Here is a 22,253-nt window from a genome sequence, read left to right as displayed (position 1 = left end):
GAAAAGAATTCTACACTTTAGTACACAAATTGATCCCAAGATAGGAAAAGCCAAAGAGGAAAGTTCATTTCAGGTATATTGCAGCACAGCTGATCTAGGGTTTTTGCCTTTGCTTCTGAGTATCATTTACTGGCTTACTGCTAAACCATGGATTAGGTGGAATAGTGGTTTGTTCTAGCTTGTCATCTGAATGCTTAAACATAATCTGCTTTTCAAAAGATGCTCCCCATTTTTATGTATGGCACATACAGTAGTGGCATAATGCATTATTAAAGTTCAGATTTAAAAAAATAAAAGTGTTTTCATGAAGAAGCAATTTGTAGTAACTGTCGAAAAAAAGTCTTTTGCTTCCTATGCAGGAGTAGATCAGAAAAGAACCTGGACATATCTAACTCATTTTCTTCCCATTGTGTTTGTCCATTTAGCAGATGAAGCACACACTTCCCATGCTGTTCCATTCATACAGCCCAGTGTTCATTCAGAAACAGAACATTTCCTTTAGTTGATGGATTAAACGCAGGAGAGGGGGAGGTGTGTAAAAATGTTTGGGGATGTGCAATATTTCAGGAACAATGTTTAAAGGTTAATTCATACTAGAAGTTTGTAACATATATTTTACACAACTTCAAAACAAAACATGATCTGCCTCTTAAATGAACAAAAATAACTTTTAAAGAGAAAGATCCAATGAAGGTTTTTTATAATTGCTGAGAAGCTAAATGTCAGGTTACTTTTAAAAGCAGTCTTGTATTACATTTTCAATACACTAAAAAAATGAAGCAAATACAATTTTTTCACCCCACCTTGACTGACCTTCCACTATATTTTGGGAAGTTGAAATATGAACCTAAGAATGTGTATTAGTGACCTTAAAAAACCAGCAAGTAAACTCTGTAAGCAACTTTAAGGGTTATTGTTTGCTTTTTATCTTCACTTGCAGACCAGGTGTCTCTAGCAAAGTAAATCTGAGGAAAAGCTACTTTTTGTTGGAGGCTCTTTGTGAACAAAACAGATGACATAGAGAGCAGGTGTTAAAATAGTGAAAAAGGCAAACAACAGACACTTTACAGGATGTTTAGCTGTGGAAGAGCTAGGAAAAAAAAAGCCAGGCTGTTCTAAAGCATCTTATTTAGAAGCCTTTGCTCAAATACAAGAAACATTTCTCTGTCGTGTAAATCAGAATCTATCTTTTGATCCCCCAAAGAATGGGTTAGAGATACTTATCCTATTCCTCTTGGCACTGAGTTCCCAGGGACTGACAGGAAAAAGCAGAGTTTTTACTAAATAAGGATGCTTACTGGTTTCTGTTTACCTGATGCCACTTATGATAGTGTGTTTTGTCTACTTAAGTGGTATTTGGGACTAAAGTGTTGTGTGATTTGCTATTTATGTTAGGAAACTGTTTAGCAGCTGGGTAGTTTAGACTATTCTACTTGGTGTGTTTTTCATGCTACACTGCACATCTGTTAATTTTGGTCTTAGTAATTTACAATGCTCAATATTGTATTGCTAAGTAGAAAGGTAAGTGAGTGGAGGAAAGTCAGTTTGCCTGTTAAAAAAAAACACACACACACACACACACAAAACCACCTTACTGAACTGATATTTTTTGTGTCTCTAAATTAAGCATCCTAAACCTATAAAGAGAGATTTAGAATTCCACACTGGAGCTTTCAAGTGTATGCATTTTGGATTTAAGCTTCAAGGCTGATTTTCAGGTTGATGAAAACCGTGTGCTGTTTGTTTTGGAATGTGAATTTTAACACTCAAAAATTTGCCAGCAGGTTTCACTGGTTGTATCACAGGAGTTCTGTAACTTTGTAACTGATGAGAATAGTGAGCCCTAATGCAAAATTATTTTATAACTATGTATGAAATGGCTATTCTCTGTTAAAAACTCAATTTTCTCCATTCACAACACAGATTTCTTTCGCTATGAAGAAACCATTATGGCATCACTGGAATACTTATTTGGAGATACAGTGCCAAGTCCTTTAAATATTTGTTGCTTAGAAGACAGGCATCTTGGTACAAAACATAAATGCTCATAAATTTACTATGGAATTAGACTATACTATCATACTTTTCCAGGTAGTAGTGAAATAAAGAGGTTTTAAGTCAAAAATCTGTTGAACTGCCTAGGATTTCAAATCAAATTAATTTCTATAAAAATGTGAAACAGAGATCAGGTTTATTCTCCAGTAATAATAAAAATATATGCTGCAAATTTTTTTTTCCTGCTCTTTCAGGTACAAATATTGCCACTTTGGCAGTAAAGTGTCATTTTCTCTTAGTTCCAATGGAGTTGCATTAAAGGAAACTCTGTGGTATCTGTAAACCTTTTCCAGACTATTTTTCCCTTGAATCTTGTACACTTCACTGAAAAATGCTACAGGATGCAAAGGATATCTGCTAAACAATTTTCTTCAAATTCTATCACTTCACAAGGCTAATTTCAGTGCAAGTCTGACTTGCAGTCTTTGATGGAACTACAGTTCTTTATCAGTGGGGTTTAATAGGTTAATTTCTGCATTCAAGTTCTGAAATCACATTTCAGATAACACTTTTAAGGCATGCCTTGGATAAAGGTACATTCTGTATCCTTTAAATATATCTAAAATAGCCCTTGCCAGTTAATTATAAATTAGTAGCTGCTTCTCTCGTGTCAGAAATTTCAGACATACCCACAGTCCGTGTATGTAATCTGTCCCAGCAACTCAAATGTAATGACAAATTTTAAAGCACAATCTCTTCAGAACTGTGCAGGTCACTGTTCCTTTCTAGTTAATAGTATGTTCCCAGACACCAAAACAACTTTTTGATTGAAAAATAATTCAGAAATTTAGCTTAGACAATGCGCTCCGTGAATTTAGGCACTATTCAAGAAAAAAAGAAATCACACTGAAAGAGATAACAGGATGTTAAGTTTCTGGGATAGAAATTATGTTACCCTACCTTCATTAGCCACTGAGTGTTGTTTTCCATGATGTTCTCAAGTAGCTGCAGTCTTTGAACCGAATCATCATAGTCCAGAGGTGCATCCCTTTGCACCGCGTTGGACGCGTAGGGAGTCGAGGAGCGGCAGTTGTCCGCTTCAGGCAGAAGGAAGGTGTAGCTGCACGACCCGTGCTGAACCTGGTACTGCTTCTTGCCTATCGTCTCCATGCTCTTACTGAAGGAGTTGTATCCTGAAGCTAAGAATATGCCGCAGCCCAAAAAGAAGCAGGCGGCCAGCTGCATTTTAATCCCGGCAGTAACTCGGCGGACCTAGAGAGCCTGGATGCGCTGGCCAGAGCCCGGCCCTAGCGAACCTGCGGCGCAGCCGAGCGCTCCGCTGCCATGTGCCGTCAGGCGAGGGCTGGGCTTGCTTGCCTGCCTGCCTGCCTGCCCCGGGCGGGCCAGGGAGGTGCGGCCGCTCCCGCCGTGCCCGCAGCTGTCAGGCGCGGGAAGCAGCTGCGGCCGCCCCGCCTGGCCCGCTGCCTTCCTGCGCCGCGCCCCGCCGAGCCCCCGCTGCCCTTATAGCAGGGTTGGTAAGAGCAGGCACGCGTGTGGAGCGGAGCCGCTCCTCCCTCCCAGGCTCGCCAGGGCCGGGGGGCAGCGCACGGCGGCTGGCGGGAGCGGGGCGGCGAGAGGAAACCCCAGGGAGGAGCCGGCAGCGGCAGGACCCCTGCGAATTCCTCCAGCACGGCTCTAATTAAGAGTTTCCTAGACAGAGCAATCAGTTCCGATAGCCTCCAACTATGCAAGTAAATTATTTGCGATGGTAATCATTTTTAAGCTCCTTACCCTCGACCACCCCCCCGAAACACACACACACACGCGCACAAGTCCCTGGGCTTGTTTGTTCTTAATTTATTTTATTTAAAATGTGCTGAACCAAGATGTAATTTAGTTGGTGCTTAATACATAGTGGAATTACAGGGAAAGACACTGTCCCATGCATACAAAAGCAGGCTTGGGTACGTCCTTGCAAAGAGAACACGAGGAGCAGTGATTAGAGGTTTTCTGTTGTATGCAGAATTTGTCTTTTACTGGATCTCTGAGATGAACACCCATTTTTAGGCATGTCTTTAAAGAGTTAAGCGTTTATAAGCTTTTTATTTGTTATTTTAAAGGTGGTCCTTTTTTCTGTATGACATGGCTAACTTTGGAAGTTCTAATGTTAATAAAAGAGTTAGAAATCACAAGTCATCTGGGAGGGGAGGAAAAACCATCCAGAGGCAGTGGCAGTAAGGCATGGCTCAGGAAGTGGCATGGCTGAATAGGAATTACCCTGTTAGGTCTCCCTAGCCCAATTCTGTGCCCTTGGGAGTAGGAAATACCTATAAAAGGGGAGGGAAATTCTAATAAAGTATTTGGAATTTATATGTAAGAGTAAAAAGGACTACTTCCCAACTCCCATGGTCTCTGCAATGATTGGTCATCTTGAAAAAGCGGAAAATTACTAGCCAACTTACCAAACCCTGGGAAAGAGTCCAATCCACTGAAATTTTGGAAAAGTTTACCTCTTTGTAAGGAGAAATTGTCTTCTTGAAACCAGCATGATAGGATACTGACTCCTGAAGACAAACTACCTGAGATTTTGGCTAGGTCTAGATCTGGAAACTACAGATTTTTCTAAATTAAAATAAACCCATGCTAGTCAAACTAACATGAATTACTGATCAAAGTTTCTCATATTTAAGGAAAATCCCAGCATGTTTCAGCATCTCTTAAGACAGACTCTTACATAACTTGTTTTATCACATATAGTGTATTAATGTGGCTTTATTTTTTTATATCATGGAAGTTGTGTTCAGGGGTTGTCAAAAACAGTTGCAGCAGCTAAAATTCATGTCTTAGATTGTTGGAAGCTGCAGATATTTCTTTATATAGTCACCTTTGGAAAGGAAAATCTCTAGAATTTAATTCTGGCAAATTCCAGAAAGATTCTGTTTATATTTGGACTGTGATGAGTGAAACCAATTTGTCAGATTTTTTTTCCTATCAAGTACTTGTATGCCACTTCTAACCAGAGGAAACAGAGGAATATGTTTGGAACGGTCAAGATTTTTTGCAACAAAATGTATGTGTTTGGAGGGTTTGGTACATGAAGCATGCATTCTCCATCCCTTCGATTTTGTATTGCAGTAGCCAAGCAGATAAATGTGACAGCTACTTGCATTGATAACAAAGTTTCAAACTTGTTATGTACTGATTTCTAATTTTCAGTGAAGTCTTTGAAAGAATATTTAATTCCATGTGAATAACAGTCTTTCCAAGATACTTGACCAACCTGCTGTTATCCAATGAAGACAAAATACAGCATCAGATTAATGCACTAGACTGTGTGAAGCATTTCTATCTAACCAGACATTCCAATTCAGTATTTTCTGTTATTTGGATTTAATTCATTTGCTAAGTAAAATGAGAATTTCCCATTGCATCTTGTCCTTAAATTGCTCTGTTCGCTGTTTTCCTTGCACAGCTAGCCTGAAGAAATAAAAATTTTTTTTTTTAATTCTTTAGTTAGATATTAAATGAAAATGTGAGACTGAGCAGTGTAGTCTTCTAGAAGTTTTCTTTTTAATTATTAGAACTCTACTCAAGGGACTGAACACATATAAAAGACAAGATATAAGGGAGAATCTGCTGAGAATTCATTAGATAGGATCTCCATGAGAGGCTTGCTTGAATCAGTAGTTTTTGAATGACTATAAAGGTTGCCATCTGTATGTCACCCTACTGAGTCACATCACTGCTGTAATCTGGCAGCTCAGTTTCACTGGATTTTGGAGGAGAGATGAGTGTCTCTAAAGGTTTGAACTGGAGTCTCCTTTCCTTTATGAAAGGCCGAAAGCATGACCTCGGAAGGCCCTTGTGCTGTAATGAGGCCAGGAGCAAAACTGAATTTGGAGACTGCCTAGGAAGCCTTGCTGTATCCTGGGTCTCCACTAGGGAGAACTGTGGTTGTAGAAATACTGGAAAGAGAAACAAGTTCACCTTTTACTGTGTTTTAAGCTGGGCTTGGTTTTTGTGTCTTCATTTTTTTGTTGTTGTTGTGAATGAATGAATGAATGAATGAATGAATGAATGAATGAGTAAATGGCCAGTTGCTGTGGCTGTCTGCAGTGCGGGGAAAAGGTACGGAAAGCACAGGTATTATTTTGGGAAGTGACAACAAACTCTTAATGGAAGGCTCTTGTCACAGCAGGCACCACCAGTTACCTTCTACTCACTGTGTTTCTCATCTTGATCTTGGAGTCACACCCTGAGGTGCACCATGGTAATCTATTCCCCAACTTTTCATTGATAATCCCAGGCTGTAGGGGCAGTAACTGAAATACAACCCCCCCACACACACATAACCGGGAGAGGGTTTTGCTGTTTCCCCATCTGGGTCCAATGGACTCATACTGCTTTAATGAAGTGCTCTTTCCCATTGTCCAGGAAAGTTAGTGATTGTTCACCTTGTCAACAAAATAATATACCTCCCTTTAACCCTTTGCTGCAGCTTCGTGCCATATTTGGTGCATCTTTTGGAGCAGTTGATTGTGATCCTTCACCCTTTCTATCCCTTTGGGAGCAGCTTTCCCAGCTGTGGAGGAGGAAGTGGTCTTCTCTGCCTCTCCAGAGAGTCAAAGCCAGTCAGAGTTCAGGGGGAAAGAAAGTAGTAACAGCTAAATTTAGAAAACTGGTGTGAAAAGTAAGGCAAGTTAAATCCATTTTTGTCCTTGAAATCTGAGGAAGAGGAAGGAAGATGCCTGAATACAGCCTTTTTACTGAGCCTTAGAGGCATTTTAACAAGTCTGCTTGAAAGGGAGGGCTTATTCTGAAAACTGAATGACTGAGAAGATCTGTCCCCATCAGTTATGAGAATGACCATGTCGTTGTTAGACATGTAGGGAGGAATTTAAATAATTTGGCATGGAGTCTCATAAATGTCAGAAACTGAGTAAAAATTATAATTCAGACTAGTCACATCCTCTCAGTATTTCTTTCATGTTTGTTGTTCTCTTCATCTTTCATTTCTGCTGTCGATATGGAGTGTTGTATTTACATTCATGATACATTTTTTCTGTAAACTAAAATATAGCTTTTAGCCTGTGAATTCCTGCTTGCTTTAGAGCCAAGTGTATACAGTATATGCCATAAAATACCAAATAGTGGATTGGTATATTTAAAGTACAAATTAGATCTTTACCTTTTTAGAAAGAAGATACCCACTCTACAGAACTCACCTTATAAGCAGAGCTGAAATGTGTATTTTTTCAAAACTAAATATTTAGAACATTTTCCCAGATGTGTGCAGGCAATTTCCTTTCCTGGGAAACAGTAAATTCCCTTACTCAGCTAATCGTGGGTTTCTTCCATACAGCATATGACTAGGCTGCTTTGAGACAGATTCCTGAATTCTACTAATGTTATCTTTCCAATTATCATTTTACTTACAGCTGCACAGCTTCTGTTTGACAGGCAAATACAGAGATCTTGTGAGACCTCTGATAGAAAAGGAAGCATATAAACTTAAGTAATATAAGAAAATGTTGACTTGTCTTTAGTCTGCTATCTGCAAACTTTGCCACCTAAAACTTTCAAGATGTTTATTTAGTAAATAAGTTCTCATTTCAGGAGTTTTCTCATTTTAGGAAGGGAAAGCTACATCATAAAGTATGTGTAAACTAAAGGCAAAACCATGTATACAAGCAGGTTTTAGTGCTGCTTTCTTGCAGGGGTATTTGATCTACATATATAAATGAAAATGCTGTAATGTAACTTCAAAATCAAATTTGAGATGAAAAATAATCTGAAACATGGAATAAATTAATAAAGTATTTTATAAATTCTTGGCATTTACATTCCTCACATTTTGACACTCAATGTTAAGTTCCCACCTTTGGTTCCTGGTACTTTAATATTAGTTTATGATAGTTCCATTTGCTGTCTTCAAAATATTTTCCTTCACTGGAAGTAGTTTAGCATTTTTCTCAGGAACAAATGTCAAAAAGGACAAGACTCATGAACTTGTTACTTAAAAAAACAGGGAACAGGATCTAGGACCCTATTGGATTTTTAGGCTGCTGAAAATCTTGTCTGTTTTTAGATCTTGCTCTCTTTTTCAAAGAGAGGAGTAATAGATTATTGTTTTCCTACAGGCCAAACAATTTCTTTTCATCCAGACCCATAGTTCAGATTTTTAGCACTTTAAAAATAATGATAATATCTTACCAATCATTCCTACTTTCCCCACCATTTGCTTGTTATCTTTTTTATTCCATCTGAGCTTCTGCACCAGTCTCTCATGACTTCTTTAACAGTCTCAGGATTCCACTCACTTTCTCAGCTGCAGCTTATTTCTAATCACTCAGAACATCTGGTGTAACATCTTGTGAATTCATAATCATTTTTATGTTCCATCTCTAATGTTCCATCACGTCTCCATTGAGTGCCCTTCCTTACAAGGGAGGGCATTTGCCCAGTAGTTCTCATATTGTACTTCTGCTGAAGGGACAAGAGGTCAATAATCTGATGCACTGAAAATTTCACTTACCACTCTGTCTTGGTGACTCAGTCTGTTTTTTCCCATCTTGCCTTGTAGCATCCAATCCATCATTTCATTACACAGTATTTTCCCTAGATGTCACAGCACCAGTAGAAGCATAATGCAGCCAAAACCAGATTTTGTATATTTCCTTGGAAATTCTTCCATGCTCCTTTCCCTCTTTAACTATTGACACCACCACCATCCTTCAATGCATTTAAATCTATAATCTGCAAGTTATGTTTCCTTTATTTCTTTGATGTTTTATTCTCTTCCTTTTTTGGTGTCATGCTTTCATTAATGTGTCTAAAATCCCTATCTTAGTCCTTATCATCAATATACTGAATTTTGTAACATAATCTCTCTGGCTCCTCCATAATATTTGAAACGCAACTTGCTTATTAAGTTTATTATTTAAGTTCTGCCTCAGTAAATTACAATCAACTTTGCTATCATAAGGATGGTTAGACAACCATCAAAGCTTCACACAAGTAGGTTATATACTTATTGCTTTAAATTTGGAAGGTCTAAATTCAGCATCTCTCCTACCACTATGTCAACTTCATTGCTTTCTTTGTAGCCACTGGCTGGATTGGCTTTCCTGGACTATTTTGGGTTAAACTTGGGATATCTTTTCTCAGATAATCAGATAGTTAATGTGATCATATTTTCAAATTATAGGCTTATTTTGGTGTCCCACTTTTTTAATATAATATTGTATTAACATTAAAAGACATTATATATTTTATGTATACATAATTATATCTATATATGTGTGTGCTTAGTATGCTGTTGATGCCACTGTATCTAAAATATAATTGGTCATGTTAATTTAGATTTGGACTTTATGATATCACATCCTGAGTAATAACAATAAAATGAATTAATGGGTTTTTTTAAATTCCTGTCATTATCACTTCCACACTCCAAGACCTTGTTAAATACAAAATGTTTCTTTAATTTCTGCTGCTTCATTACTTTTATAGTGATTTCCTTTTTCAGTCCAAATTTTCAAGTGATATCTAAAGTAGAATTCACAAGTATCTATCAGGCTCTAGTCTATACAAATAGTGTAGGCACATACTGGAGAAGACTCTCACTGTGCATTAATGAAGTTCCTGTTTGTAGGACAGATGGTAGTGTCTTTCACTGTGAGAATTTTCTAATAATGAATGTTATTTTAATCTTTGAAAGATGAGTCATCTACATGCAGAAGTAGGAAGTGAGTCCCAAGATTATGAAGATTAGTTGCTACATGTCCTTCCTCCTTAACATTTTTATATCGTTTGGCTATAGTGCCCAAAGGCTGTGCTTATTCTCTTCAGAGTTATGTGATGACAGCAAACTTTAGCCGGTAACAAGTGTAATTACATCTTAAACTCAAATAGAACGAGTTCAAAACTAACATGGAAATTGCAGCTGATGTTAAGGATCTTACAGTTGCACTGCTGAATGTCTGACAGTGTTAAGTGCTCTGCCCTATCTCCCATACTGAGAAAAGCATAATAAAGCACTTGTTTAAACAGGTTATCATTGGTTGAAACTGAACAAAATAACTTGTGTGCTAATGTGTAGTAAAACCTTTAAAACCTCTTTTAAAAAGTTGTTCCCACAGCACTTATGTATTTGCTCTTTGCTGTTGAATTATAAGTTAAAAAACTTAACAGATGTTTTTCTTCTGTATGCTTATATACTGTTTCTATGTTTTGAAAAATGTCTTCTAAATTACAGTTTTGTGCATTTGGACAATTTAAACCTAAAAATCTTTATGTAAGGTTTTGACTTTTGTTGTATTATGTGAATGCTGTATTATGTTGATGTGAAAAGGCAGCAGACTCTGAAAGAATCCAGAAGGCTTTTGGAAAATGAGAAATCTGCCTTACTGACATCCTAAAGAAAAATGCATATGCCGTTTGTTTAAAGGAATGTATTTTTAAAACGTCTGAGCAGCTGACAGCAGGATAGCCTTACCAGTCACCCCAGTCCCTGTGATTTAAATCCTTCCTCTTGTAAGCAGGCAGTCTGGTTAGCGGAAGGTTCTCTCATCTGGTAATAGCACACTTACTTGATAATAACTGCGTGTCACACTTCCGAAGAGCATGTTCAAGTTAAGATCTGAATTCAAAGATAAACTGGTGTCAAAGAGGGAATGAAAAGGAAGTGAAAAACTGTGTAAGAGGAATAAACAACACTTTCAGAGAGGGAGAGGACATTTACGGCAACAGTAAGGTACCTAGTTCCTGACATCTGTTTCCCTCAAGAAAAAAATACAGTGCATGCACTAACCTTTTTATGAACAGTGCAAGAAAAATATTTGCAGCATGCTTTCATATATTCATATTTGTTGAACTGTATTATAGATGTGTAATTTGAAGAGGACAGAGCAACTGCAAACTATTTTTGCACTCCATAAAGATAAATATTTTCTTTTTTTCAGTACTAATAAACATAGTTTGGTAATAGCTCTCAAAAACATTGCCCACACTCTTGCTGATTTTGCCACAAAACCTGAGCATTCTTTTTGTTTTTGGTCTTACTGCTGTACAAGCAAAGGAAGGAATTAAAATGGGATTTTTTTCCCTCTGGTTAGTGGGGTATCAGAACCCGTGATGGGACAGCACGAAGATTAGCTGCTTACAGATACCAAGATTAGGGCTTCTTTGAGTTTGGACTCCCTGCCTCCATACAACTTACTGCTCTGTAAAAATTAACATAAGTATCTCACTGGCTGAGTAACATTCTGTTCATCTCTCCAAATAAAGTCTTTGCTGGAAAGATAGCTCTCCATCTCCAGTGGAATATGTAGGCAAGGCCAAATCTCTTATAAGTATCCTATTATTTAAGTGGTATATTTTCTTCCCAGCACAAATCAATTAGAAAGTCCTTTTACTGGACTTTTATCTAAATCTGAATTATTACTTGAATAATTTCCCTGCACAGAAAATTTGAATCTTTAAAAATCTTTATTCCTCACTAGAAATAAATGTACAGGAATTTTGGAGATGACATTGTTTCAATGTGCATCCACATTCAGGCTAACCACAGCCAAAGTGACTTCTATTTACAAATCAAATAGTTCAATCTTAGCTTATTAGCTTGAAGTTAAGCATGATTATAGAACATCTTACTTGTATTTTTATGCTCTTACTTGATTTTTATGTCAATATTTTCAGTCAAATCTGTGATCAAATTCTATTATAAATAACTAAGAAAGCTTCACCTTTGCTTTTAACTGATACATTCTGATTTGGTACTGCTTCAGCATTATAGCCTGAGCCTTAGTAGCAATGTCCAGTGAATAGTATTTTTCTTAAATAAATAACTTTATTTCTAGTTCATTAAATTAGTGATTAGCTGATGTTCTTCTACTTATTTCTGCTTTCCTTTGCCTGTTCATCTATTTGAGTATCATTTTTAGGAAGCAAAATCCATATATTCAAATATTTACTACATGATGTCATGAAATGACAATGTCTCCTAACTCAGCCAGCTTAGAATATTTTCTTTTTGCAATAATGAAGATTGTATCCTGGGGTAGGGTATTAAGGTGCCCTTCTTTGATTAAATGCATATATAAGGTCACCCAAGATTTCCTTGTGGAGTCAGAGAAATTTCTCTCTGTTGATCGACACTCTTGGGTAACAATTCCAGATGACAGCGCCAGAATTTAGGTGAAATGAATGTCATGACACTTATGGAAATCAGTGATGGTTATTCAAGATTTCATATGTGTTTCATTGTCTCATCTTAAAGTGCTGTTGGTAATGTATTATTAGTATTTTTCATTTTATTACAATTCTCAGATTATTGTATCCAAACTGTATTGTTTTGCCGCTCTTCTCTTTCAGTAATGGATTCACTTGGACTGTGAATTGATTTAAAAAAAAAAAAAAAAAAAAAAAAAAAAAAAAAAAAAAACCAGGCCGGTAAGAAATTGAGTCTAAATAGATTGTTCACCTTGGAAACATAATTCTTTTACACTGTAGGCACGTCTTGCAAGGCTAAGAACACTGCACCTTCGGTAAATGTCAGTAGAAATGTTTAAGCAGGGACTGTTCTGGAACCCCAGTGCAACCCATGGAGAGGAGGGATGGACTAGCAATGGACTAAGTTTTCAGCCAGCTGGGAAGTATTCCAGGCAGGACTGCAGCAGGCAGGGAAACTGTAGGGAGTCATGGTCTAAAATTTGTTTTAATTTCATACAGAGTGTAAAGATATGTCTTCTGAAGCTAAGATCTATGAGACTGTGGAAAATCTTCTCATGAGAAGCAGTGGAATCCCTGTGATATGAGTAATACAGATGGCAAAACACTGAAAAATGTGAAGGAAAATCCCATGCTGGCAGCAGTATGAGTTAAGTAATGTAATAAGCTTTTACATCTCTTAATTTTTCTCATTAAACCTCATCACTTTGATGAAAGAAAGAAAAATGTTTGTGTTGGACCTCCATGTGAAAAGTGCTTATAGGAAAAAATATCCCTCTTCAGATGATAAATATAAAACTAATATAGTTGAAATAATTCTTGCATTTTCTCACCAACATTAAAATAAACCTATCAGTTAGAAGCTAATTTTAATGCCTGCAAATGGTTAAACACAATCATTCCAGTATGATGCAGCAGTGAGTTTAATACTGGAAATTTTTATGGTTTTGTATTTCTTTGCAATATTGGGACAACTTAATTTTATATTAATAATTCCATCAATGACATACAAAACAATACATTTTTCCAGTTGCTTAAAGCATCAGAGTAAGACTGTGCTTCATAGACTTATTATTGTCCACACAAAAAACTTCTTGGCTGAGAAGTTTTCAACCAGACAAATTATTCTCAATTATCAATGGCTTAATTGCTACTTTAGTTTTCAGAATTTAAAAAAAAAAAAAAACAAAACAAACAAACAAAAAAACCCACCTTATTTAAACATATTTACAGTGAATACTTTTTTTTTAAAAAATGCATTTCATGGACATCATGAACTGAAAAAGCCATAAATTTTATATCAAAATCAGATTGCTCCTCATTAACTTCTGATAGATTACCTTCTCTAGTTTTAAAACCTCTATTTTTGAACATTTATTTGATATGAAGTGGGCTCCTTTGTATTAATATGTTTTTTTACCTTGTTGATTCTGCAATGGGGGCAGAAAATCTGCACTCACTTACCTCTGACCTAACTCTGCTGGCCCACAGTTTTAGACTACAGTACACCCAATAAAGAAAAATAACACATGCTTTTGAGAGAGCTATTTCAATAAACTGATAGCCTCGAGGACTAAGAAAAAAAAGTGATGCTTTAAAGGTGAACTGGGGGCTTCTCATTTAGAAGTCTTTTCTAGTATCAGTCAGAACCTTTCTGTGATGCATCTGTCATGGAAAATGATCAGAAGCTGCTGAAGTAAACAAAAAGTGGGTCTGTTCTGCATTATTCTAATTTGCAGATGCCCTGTGCCTGCTTACAGAGGATGGCCTGAGGCTTTTATAACTGTTAATGACATGAACAGTAGCCAAGAACTGTCTTTATTTGAAATACAAGTGTATTTTTAAAAGAAACCAGGATGTGTGAATCCTCACACAGTTGCCATTTGCATTAGCTTTACACAGTGAGAATTTTTTTTAAAGATACAGATTTCTCACCAAACATTCTGTGGACTAGTTAAACAATTGGAAGCATTTTCAAGAAGTTTTACCACTAGTTAAAGTATTGGCTTTTGTGGCTGGTCCAAATCAGGCTTCACAATAAGTGAAACTTAGTTCCCTTCCTTGTTTTCTCAACATTCCTAAATTCATTAAATGGTCATTCCTCAGATTCCATCTCTTTTGTGGCTCTTCCATGTCAGAAGGAGGCACCTGTTTCCAAAAAGATGAACTGGCAGATGGTTTAGTAAATATTGTACCATATCACAGCTAGTGGAATGAAGTAATTTTAATGAACAGAAGACAAACAGAAATTAAAGTATTCAGAATTAGAAATAAGGGAGAGAGGATTTCTTATCTTGTCCTTTCCTTTTTCTTCTTCTTTTTTTCTAGTTAATATTCTTCTATAGAGTTGTGAATCCTAAATACTAATCGTTGAAATTTAGGACAGTTTGGGACTGTGTAACAGCTCTGCACATGGGCATCAAATACAATGTAGTTGGGAGTGCATCTGCTGTACATGAAGGTTTTATCCATGTATGCATTGTGTCATTTTTCCAGTTTACTAGGCATCTGAAAGTCATCCTGGTTTCAGTGAAAATATGTGGAAAGCCATACTCCATATGCTTTTCATATGAGACATAAGACTTGACTGTGTAATACTGGACATCCCCCATTCTGTGGGACATCTGCCAGGTTCAGCAGAAATAAAAGTTACAGGCAGGAGAATAAAACCAGAAGAATAAGTGATTAATAAATCCTTATTCTGTTTCTAATTTTTATATTCTGCTCTGGTCTCAGCTGTTTGAGTCAACTTTTAACAATGTCTGGAAGAGCCATGAATTGAACTGGAATATCCATGTATTTTGTACTTTAAAACACTTTGTGGTTAAAACTTTAAAATATTTAGTGTTCATAAATGAATGACAGATTTTCAGAGGTTCTCAGTGCAGGTTTAGAGACTTCCAAAAGTCCTAGTATGTCTTCCTTTACATCTTTAAGTAAGAATGTATCTCTGATCTATGAGCTTGGAAGAGCCTAAGAGCCTTTTGATATGTTTTGTGCATGAGTAGTTTAGATTGTATTTGAAATATAAACTGCAGCTGTTACAAATTTTCTCAAGAATTTTGGGGTAAAAGATAAATCTTGCATTGTTTTGGGGTGTTGCCAGTGATTATGTTACTCTGTCCTTTCGGTGTGTTATGTCCTAGATTGTGAACCAATTAGAAAAGGAAAGAAATTATAGCTTAAATTTAGGAGAAATAATTCTATTCCTCATGGTTACAGAAGCATGAAAATGTTCCTCTGCAAAATGACAATAGAAGGCAGCAAGTAAATAAAAACCATATTTTTTTAGCATGATTTTGAAAGCCAGAATCCTGGTTTCTGAATAGTTCAATTAGCAGTCCCAGAAATGTAAATTCTTAAGTCCCATTGTAAGACCTTCCTTTCACATTTCCAGAATGTGAAAGTAAATACTGATAACATCTACATATTTGGCATTGCTCTCAAGATGTTTTCTTGTACCTATTTATAAAATCTTATACCGTTCAACTCCTTTTTCTTGGCATGTATGTGTTTATTGTACCTAATAAGACTCAAGTCCTCTCAATACCTTGGATGCTGTAGAAAACTTCAAATTAAACTGGAATGGGGTTCCTGTCTCCAATACAATCTACAGTCACATGCAGGTTTAACTTGCTAAAACTTACTGTGGCTGCAGGTGGAACTTTTATAATATTCTGGTTAATACTGTGTGTGGAGGATTTTTGAGCACTTCAACTCCCAGTCTATTGGAAAGAACCCTGAGAATATTTACCTTCATTCATCATGCTTTTAGTATTACCTATATTACAAGAGAGAGCATAAATCATCTTCTTGGCATCTCACTTTACATCCTAGGTTAAAAAAGGTACTACCAGGTAATTACTGGAAGTTATATACTGCTTTTCTAATATTCTAGTCCACCACTGCTGTTTCTTTGTCTGTGTTACACTGTGAAACTCAGAATAATCCCTGTATTCAATACATTGCTAACAGACAAGAAAGAAAGGAAATTTTACATATTCAGGATGCGTATGTGAATTACTATTTTTATTTAATAAAGATAGATTGTTGAGCCTGGGACTAATTTTATCCTTTATTACCAGTGAAGACATGAGAACTTGAAGTACATCCTGCTTCCATACCAGGGAAATTGGCTCAAACTGGAAGGAGGAAGACATAGCATCATTTTTTTGTAGAATATGTCCTTTAAATGTTAGTTTACAAAGACCTGCTGAGTCAAAATGCCAATTTTATTCAAAAGTTGTTTTTGAAAATGTAGTATACTCAGATATACATAGCATGCTTGACAAAATAGCCAAGAAGAAACAGTTCTAGAAACCTGTGGGACTTTATGGATGCATCTGATTGTTGCTCAGGAGCCCCATCCTGGGAAGGACATCCACCTATTTCTGTGGCTTCACTGACTGATGTGCTTAATCTATGCACACAACTATATGAACACATGATTATGTTCTGCAATGATTTACAAATAACTTTAATACCCCAATTATCTCCTAAAAAGAGCTCTGTTTTATTTAAATAGCTGATTTTTCCAGGATAAAGATCAGTTCTGTAATTCCTTTTTACCACTCTGTGGTCCTTGCTTGTAGTACAAAGGCCTCATATATCTGACTAATAGAATCTTACTGCTTTGGTACACTTTGGTCACAAAAACTTTTCACTGGTTATTTTGCTTCTAATTGTGATGCATGCCACCAGTTTGCTCTCTGCATTTGACTGGTTTGGACTAACATGGAAATGAAAAATGAGTGAATGTAAATTTTTTTGCTGAAAGAATGTCTTAAGTGTTGACAGGACAACTTGTTCCAGCCCCGAATTTTCTCTGCACATAAACATAGACTACATTTCATAAACCAAAACTGCAGCTTTTTTTGCTTGCTTTGGAGTTGTTTTCTGAGTTTCTTGAAAGGACATGATTCTTAAATGAAAAGAAACTCTGGGATGCGTCTAAATTCTGTAATAACAAAGTACCAGAAGAGAAAGCAAAGACTGCAGTAAAGAAGCTAAAACTAGTATGCAGGTAATAAGAACAGACCCAGTCATCTTTGCAGCCAATATTAATTGCAAGTAAGAACTGATGTTTATCTTGTTCTATTGATGTAGATTTGGTAAATTTCTACTTTGCTGCAATTGTAGCACATTGCGCGTGCATTACACATGCTTTTACATTATCATCTGAACTGTAATCTTGCAGTTCTAGAAAATCAGCACTTGGGGAAACTGTGTTATCATTTAAAAACACAATCAAAGTTTTACTTTGATCTTTTTTCCACAGTAGAAAAAAACATAGCTAAGTTTATGTGCCTTTGTGTTTTCTCTTCTGGTGATGTTGCACTGTGATTGTGGATTGTGTTTGTCTGTGTGATTCATTACAAGCTCACTGGCAGATGGTCACGTACACTTTGCAAAAGTGTTTGATGGTAATAATCAGCTTTTGGCTTTAATATTCTTTTCCTACAGTAAGTAATGTATATTATCATAATGCCTAGAGATTCATGGTTGTTTTAGTCACTGCCATCTAAATACCTTTATCCTTCAGTAAAAGAGGTTTCTCTGTACATGTTCAGTATTTTATGAGTGAAACCTACTGCATGTATGGATGGTAGTGACAGAAGAACTAGAGTTCTGTCTTCCATATATGAACAAAATAGAAGAATGAGAGTTTCATGAGACCAGGATGTGCTAGAAAACCTCCTGGATCCTGCATATAATGATTTTTTGTTGGTTAAGCCATTGGAGCCCCACAGGGGTTATATAGCTAAAGCTTCAGAAATCCTGCTTTGTCTTACTTCATCCTCTCACTTGTTATGGTAGAAGGAAACTGTTTATATACTTTTCATTTGTTTATGTATATTTTATTGCATAACAGTGAATCAGGCTTATATGCAGTGTTTATCTGTAATAGTTAAAATGCCGTCAGTCCAAAACACGTACCATTTATTTAAAAGGTGAAATTGTAAAGAACTACTTCTATGTAGCACAGCAGAATGTGTATATCAAGAAATGTTGTTTTATAAGAGGAAAAATGTGTTGAATTATGGACTCTTATCATTATATTATCACTTATTTAACAGTGGTTCTAGATGGAATAGCTGAAGAAGCCGAAATATGGTGGAACTTTGTGGAGACTATAGCTGTGTTGAGAAGGGAAAGTTTCTGGTCTGGCAGTTTTAGTGGAGCTGTTGAGATGCTCTTGTTGGTTTTTGTTTATTATAGTTGTAGTACACTATATCCAGACAATAAAATTTGTTACAAATCTGACTCCCTCAAGACACAGTGTCATACAGTGGTTCCAGCAAAAATGAATCTTATTTATTTAATTAAAATTCCCTTATTTTTAATAAATTCCTTGCTATTTCTTCATTTAGTCATAAGCAAAAGGTTGTACTACAACTCTGTTCATGTTCTTGGAAGAGAATATGATACTGAAGTCCATGACAATGTCTCTACAGTGTAGGATCATGGCCTATAGACCTGATATTTTTCTGAATGTATTTCTCAGTTACATCTCCTGAGAGCTTTAGAATATACATTTTAGCTGATACAGCTCGTCTTCTCAGGCACTTTCATATGGTGTCTAAGGTACAGTCTTAACTGCAGAATTCTGTCCTCCAAAATTGAGGCTGAAGTAATTCACAGCTAATATGAAGAAAATACTCCAGGAATATGTGCCAGATTTTGTCATGCCAGTCTTAGTTTCCCTGATATAAGCCTTTCAATAGGCTCCTTTGATTCCTAACTCCCATACCTTTGCTCCAACCACACAAACACCAAAAATAATTAAATTTTAAAATGTATTCCTAAGATAGTTGTCAAACTAAATTCCATCTTCAGTTGATTTACTTTGTAGTGATTTTGATTTACTTTGCTTGTGAGTATAAGTTTTTATATATACTTCTGTACTTGTTCTTACTGTTCTGTGATTTATTATGTGTTGATGAGGTTCTGGTTTAGACCTTGGAGGTTTTTTCAAAGACGAGAAGTTCCATTGTCATGTTTTTCTTACAATGATTAATGTCTTGTGTATTGAAGTTATTTATCAGAAGTATTTAAAAGATGGTCTAAATTCATAGTTTTTAAAAAGTACCATTTAATATTTGCCTGAAGTTGGTCCCAGAGGCTGCAATCAAAAAAAAAGCCTCACTTTGCTAGTCAGGATATTACTATTACAAAGGTAGTATTTCTTCATTATTTTCCATTGAACATAAAAGCAGACTTTGCATCTAAATGCATTGAAAAAATCCAAAACCTAGGATAGTGTCTGCACCAGGGACCTTTTGATCTTCAGAAGAATATTTCTGTCCTATCTTTTTTCCCAATCTGGCTGAAAGGTCACACTTTACCCATATTTCATTCTACCAGATTTATTTGTGGCCTGGAGGCTTTATCAAATGCATTTCAAGTAGAAAATTCTGGCAGTGGTTCACATGAGAGACTTTTGCCTGTGGAGATGAGGCAGCCTGATTCTGCTCAGCTTTGTCTTTGCTGCATGTCATGCCTACTTTTAAATCTATTATAGAGAGAGAAGTCTAACAGCAGTATGTTTGCCTGAGGGACAGGAATTTTATGGGTAGTCTGAATGGGGTGGAATTTTGTTGGCTGTTTTAACAGTAACTATTAATTAGTATCTATCTTTTAAACTGATATGTTTTGAACATGAATCCAGGGGAAAAGTATAAAAATTCTGTTTAGTACTAATTTTCTAAAATCAAAGGAAATACACATTTAAGAATTAGTTTAAAGGGGTCCTCACGATCATATTAAAACTGAAAAACTTGTCCCAAAACTTTGATCTACCAAAAGTTTTGCCTGGCCTCAGAGATTCCTGCCAGAATCAAGGTACACAGTAAGTGCCTTGGAACAGCTGCAGTTTCAACACAAAGCAAGACCAAACTCTACAGATTTTATTGAGGACTATTATTGAAGTTCTAGATTTAGTCTAGCATGAAGGAGGTAGATAACTATGATGTTAATTTAAAAGTTTTGTACGAAGCTTTACTGTGTGGAACTATATAGTTGAGTCTATTGTGGCTTAGAAGAAAAACTATGAAATAGGAATGGGATAAATAATTGAAAGATCTGTTTGTCCCATCCCATTGGGTTTTTGGTCTGGCTAAGCTCATGCTTATGAAACTGAAGATGCTTCTTGAAGGAGTACCATAGGGTGATCCCATTATTACTATTCTCTGTGTGATGTGGATTGGGCTGGTTGCTGGTTACTCATGTAGAGTTGCTAAAGGACACATATTGGTTCATCTGATATTAAAAGTAAATAATATTTTTTTCTTGGGTTTTTTGCTTCAGGTTTGTTTGTTGGTTTTCGTTTGGTGTTTGGGATTTATTTGGTTGGGTTTTTTTTTTTCCTGGGGGTTCATAGAATCATAAAACTGTTTGCATTGGAAGAGGCCTTAAAGATCAAGCTGCAACCCCCTCCTAGTGGAAGGACACCTTCCACTAGATCAGGCTGCTCAAAGCCCCGTCCAATCTGGCCTTGGACACTTCCAGGGATAGTTTCATAGCTTCAGGCAACCTGTTCCAGTGCCTCACCACCCTCACAGTAAAGAATTTCTTCCTAATATCTAATCTAAACCTACCCTCCTTCATCTTAAGGCTATTCTGCTTGTCCTATAAAAACTCTCTCTCCAGCTCTATCATAGCCCCCTTAAAGTACTGGAAGGCTGTTCTAAGGTCTCCCAGGATCCTTTACTTCCAGACTGAACAATTCCAACTCTCTCAGCCTGTCTTTGTAGGAGAGGTGCTCCAGCCCCCAGGTCACCTTTGTGACCTTTTCTGGACTTGCTCCAAGAGTTCCATGGCCTTCTTATGCTGAGAACTCCAGAGCTGGATGCAACTCTCTGGGTGGGGTCTCAAGAGGGCAGAGCAGAGGGGCAGAATCCCCTCTGTTGCCCTGCTGATCACACTGCTTCTGATGCAGCCCAGGATATGTTTGGCTTTCTGGGCTGTGAGCACACACTGCCATCCAATCTCCTGTTGTGTGCTCTCCACGAGTGCATCTCACCACTGCTCTGGGGCTGCTGGCTTCTTCTCAGCAACACTGCCAAGTCATTCTCCTTTTTGATGAGATCATTCCTCAAACTTAGGGTTTTTCCAGGATTAACTGCACTATTTCTATTTTCGTGCTGCCTTTGGAGGGTGTTGCAGACATCATAGTGGTTATTTCTTTTATCAGGAGTTTTCAGCATCCTCTACTGGCTTTAACCATTTGCAGTGGATGTTTTTTCTACTGTATTCCAGATTTGCCTAGAACAGAACTCTGAGCAGCTGACTGGGGTTTAAACTTCGTTTGCTGGAAGCCTTTGGTTTATAAGACAAAGAAGCAGTGCTCCCCACAAAGATACAATATGGACATGGATTTATCCAAAATGACTTTTTTTTTTTAATTAATTATAACTCCTACTATAGTGTCATTTTAAGTTTGAGCTTCTGCCTGGGTGAATCAGCACTTCCAATTCTGTGGTTGAATAAATTTAGGAAAGAAACCACATCTGTTGTAGTATAAATAGGCTGTATTGTACTTAAGCAGGCAATTACATTATGCAGTGTTTGCAGGTCTGGTATTTACCTTTTCATGGGAAATGGTTTTTCTCATGGTTAATTGCAAATGAAGTAGACAGAGGTCCTTCATCTGGAATCTAACATTAAGAAAAAAAAAGGTGAAAATTTAGGAAGGAGGACATTGGAAAGTATTCTTACTGCTCTTATCTTATAGATCATGCTCAGGAAAACACAGGAACTTTTCTACTTAAAAGGAGTTCAAATGATATGTTAAGGAATAGTGTATTTCAAGTATTATGGTGTTCTAAAAATATTTTTAATTGCTTTACACAGGTGGTATTACATTTGTATGGCATTAGAGGAATTATTACTTTTAATAGCTTTCACAGTACACTATTAGTGGAAACCCTGCTACCCATGTTTTCAGAGAACTGCATGCCATAATTAAGTGCACTTAAAAAGCCAAATTAAACTGAATGAACAAGTAACCAGTAAGGATGTTCTCTCGA

General features: G+C 36.6%; 2 protein-coding genes across 7 annotated transcripts in view; one reads left to right on the top strand and one right to left on the bottom strand.

Annotated features, from left to right (window-relative positions):
- The window catches only part of ANGPT2 (angiopoietin 2), a 41,647-nt gene extending 38,168 nt beyond the window's left edge, over window positions 1-3,479 (bottom strand). For both annotated transcript variants that reach the window (XM_066179808.1, XM_066179809.1), the window contains exon 1: window positions 2,956-3,479. In XM_066179808.1, coding sequence (XP_066035905.1) covers window positions 2,956-3,240 — 285 coding nt within the window. In that variant the 5' untranslated portion in view covers window positions 3,241-3,479. The remainder of the gene's footprint in view (window positions 1-2,955) is intronic.
- The window catches only part of MCPH1 (microcephalin 1), a 120,065-nt gene that overhangs the window by 81,959 nt on the left and 15,853 nt on the right, over window positions 1-22,253 (top strand). The window lies entirely within an intron of this gene.

This window comes from Chamaea fasciata, unplaced genomic scaffold, assembly GCF_029207755.1.
Source record: "Chamaea fasciata isolate MVZ Bird 193981 ecotype frontalis unplaced genomic scaffold, bChaFas1.0.hap1 SCAF_3, whole genome shotgun sequence".
Classification (NCBI taxonomy): domain Eukaryota; kingdom Metazoa; phylum Chordata; class Aves; order Passeriformes; family Sylviidae; genus Chamaea; species Chamaea fasciata.
Note: the sequence above shows the minus strand (reverse complement) of the source record. Positions and strands in the feature narration are given on the sequence as shown.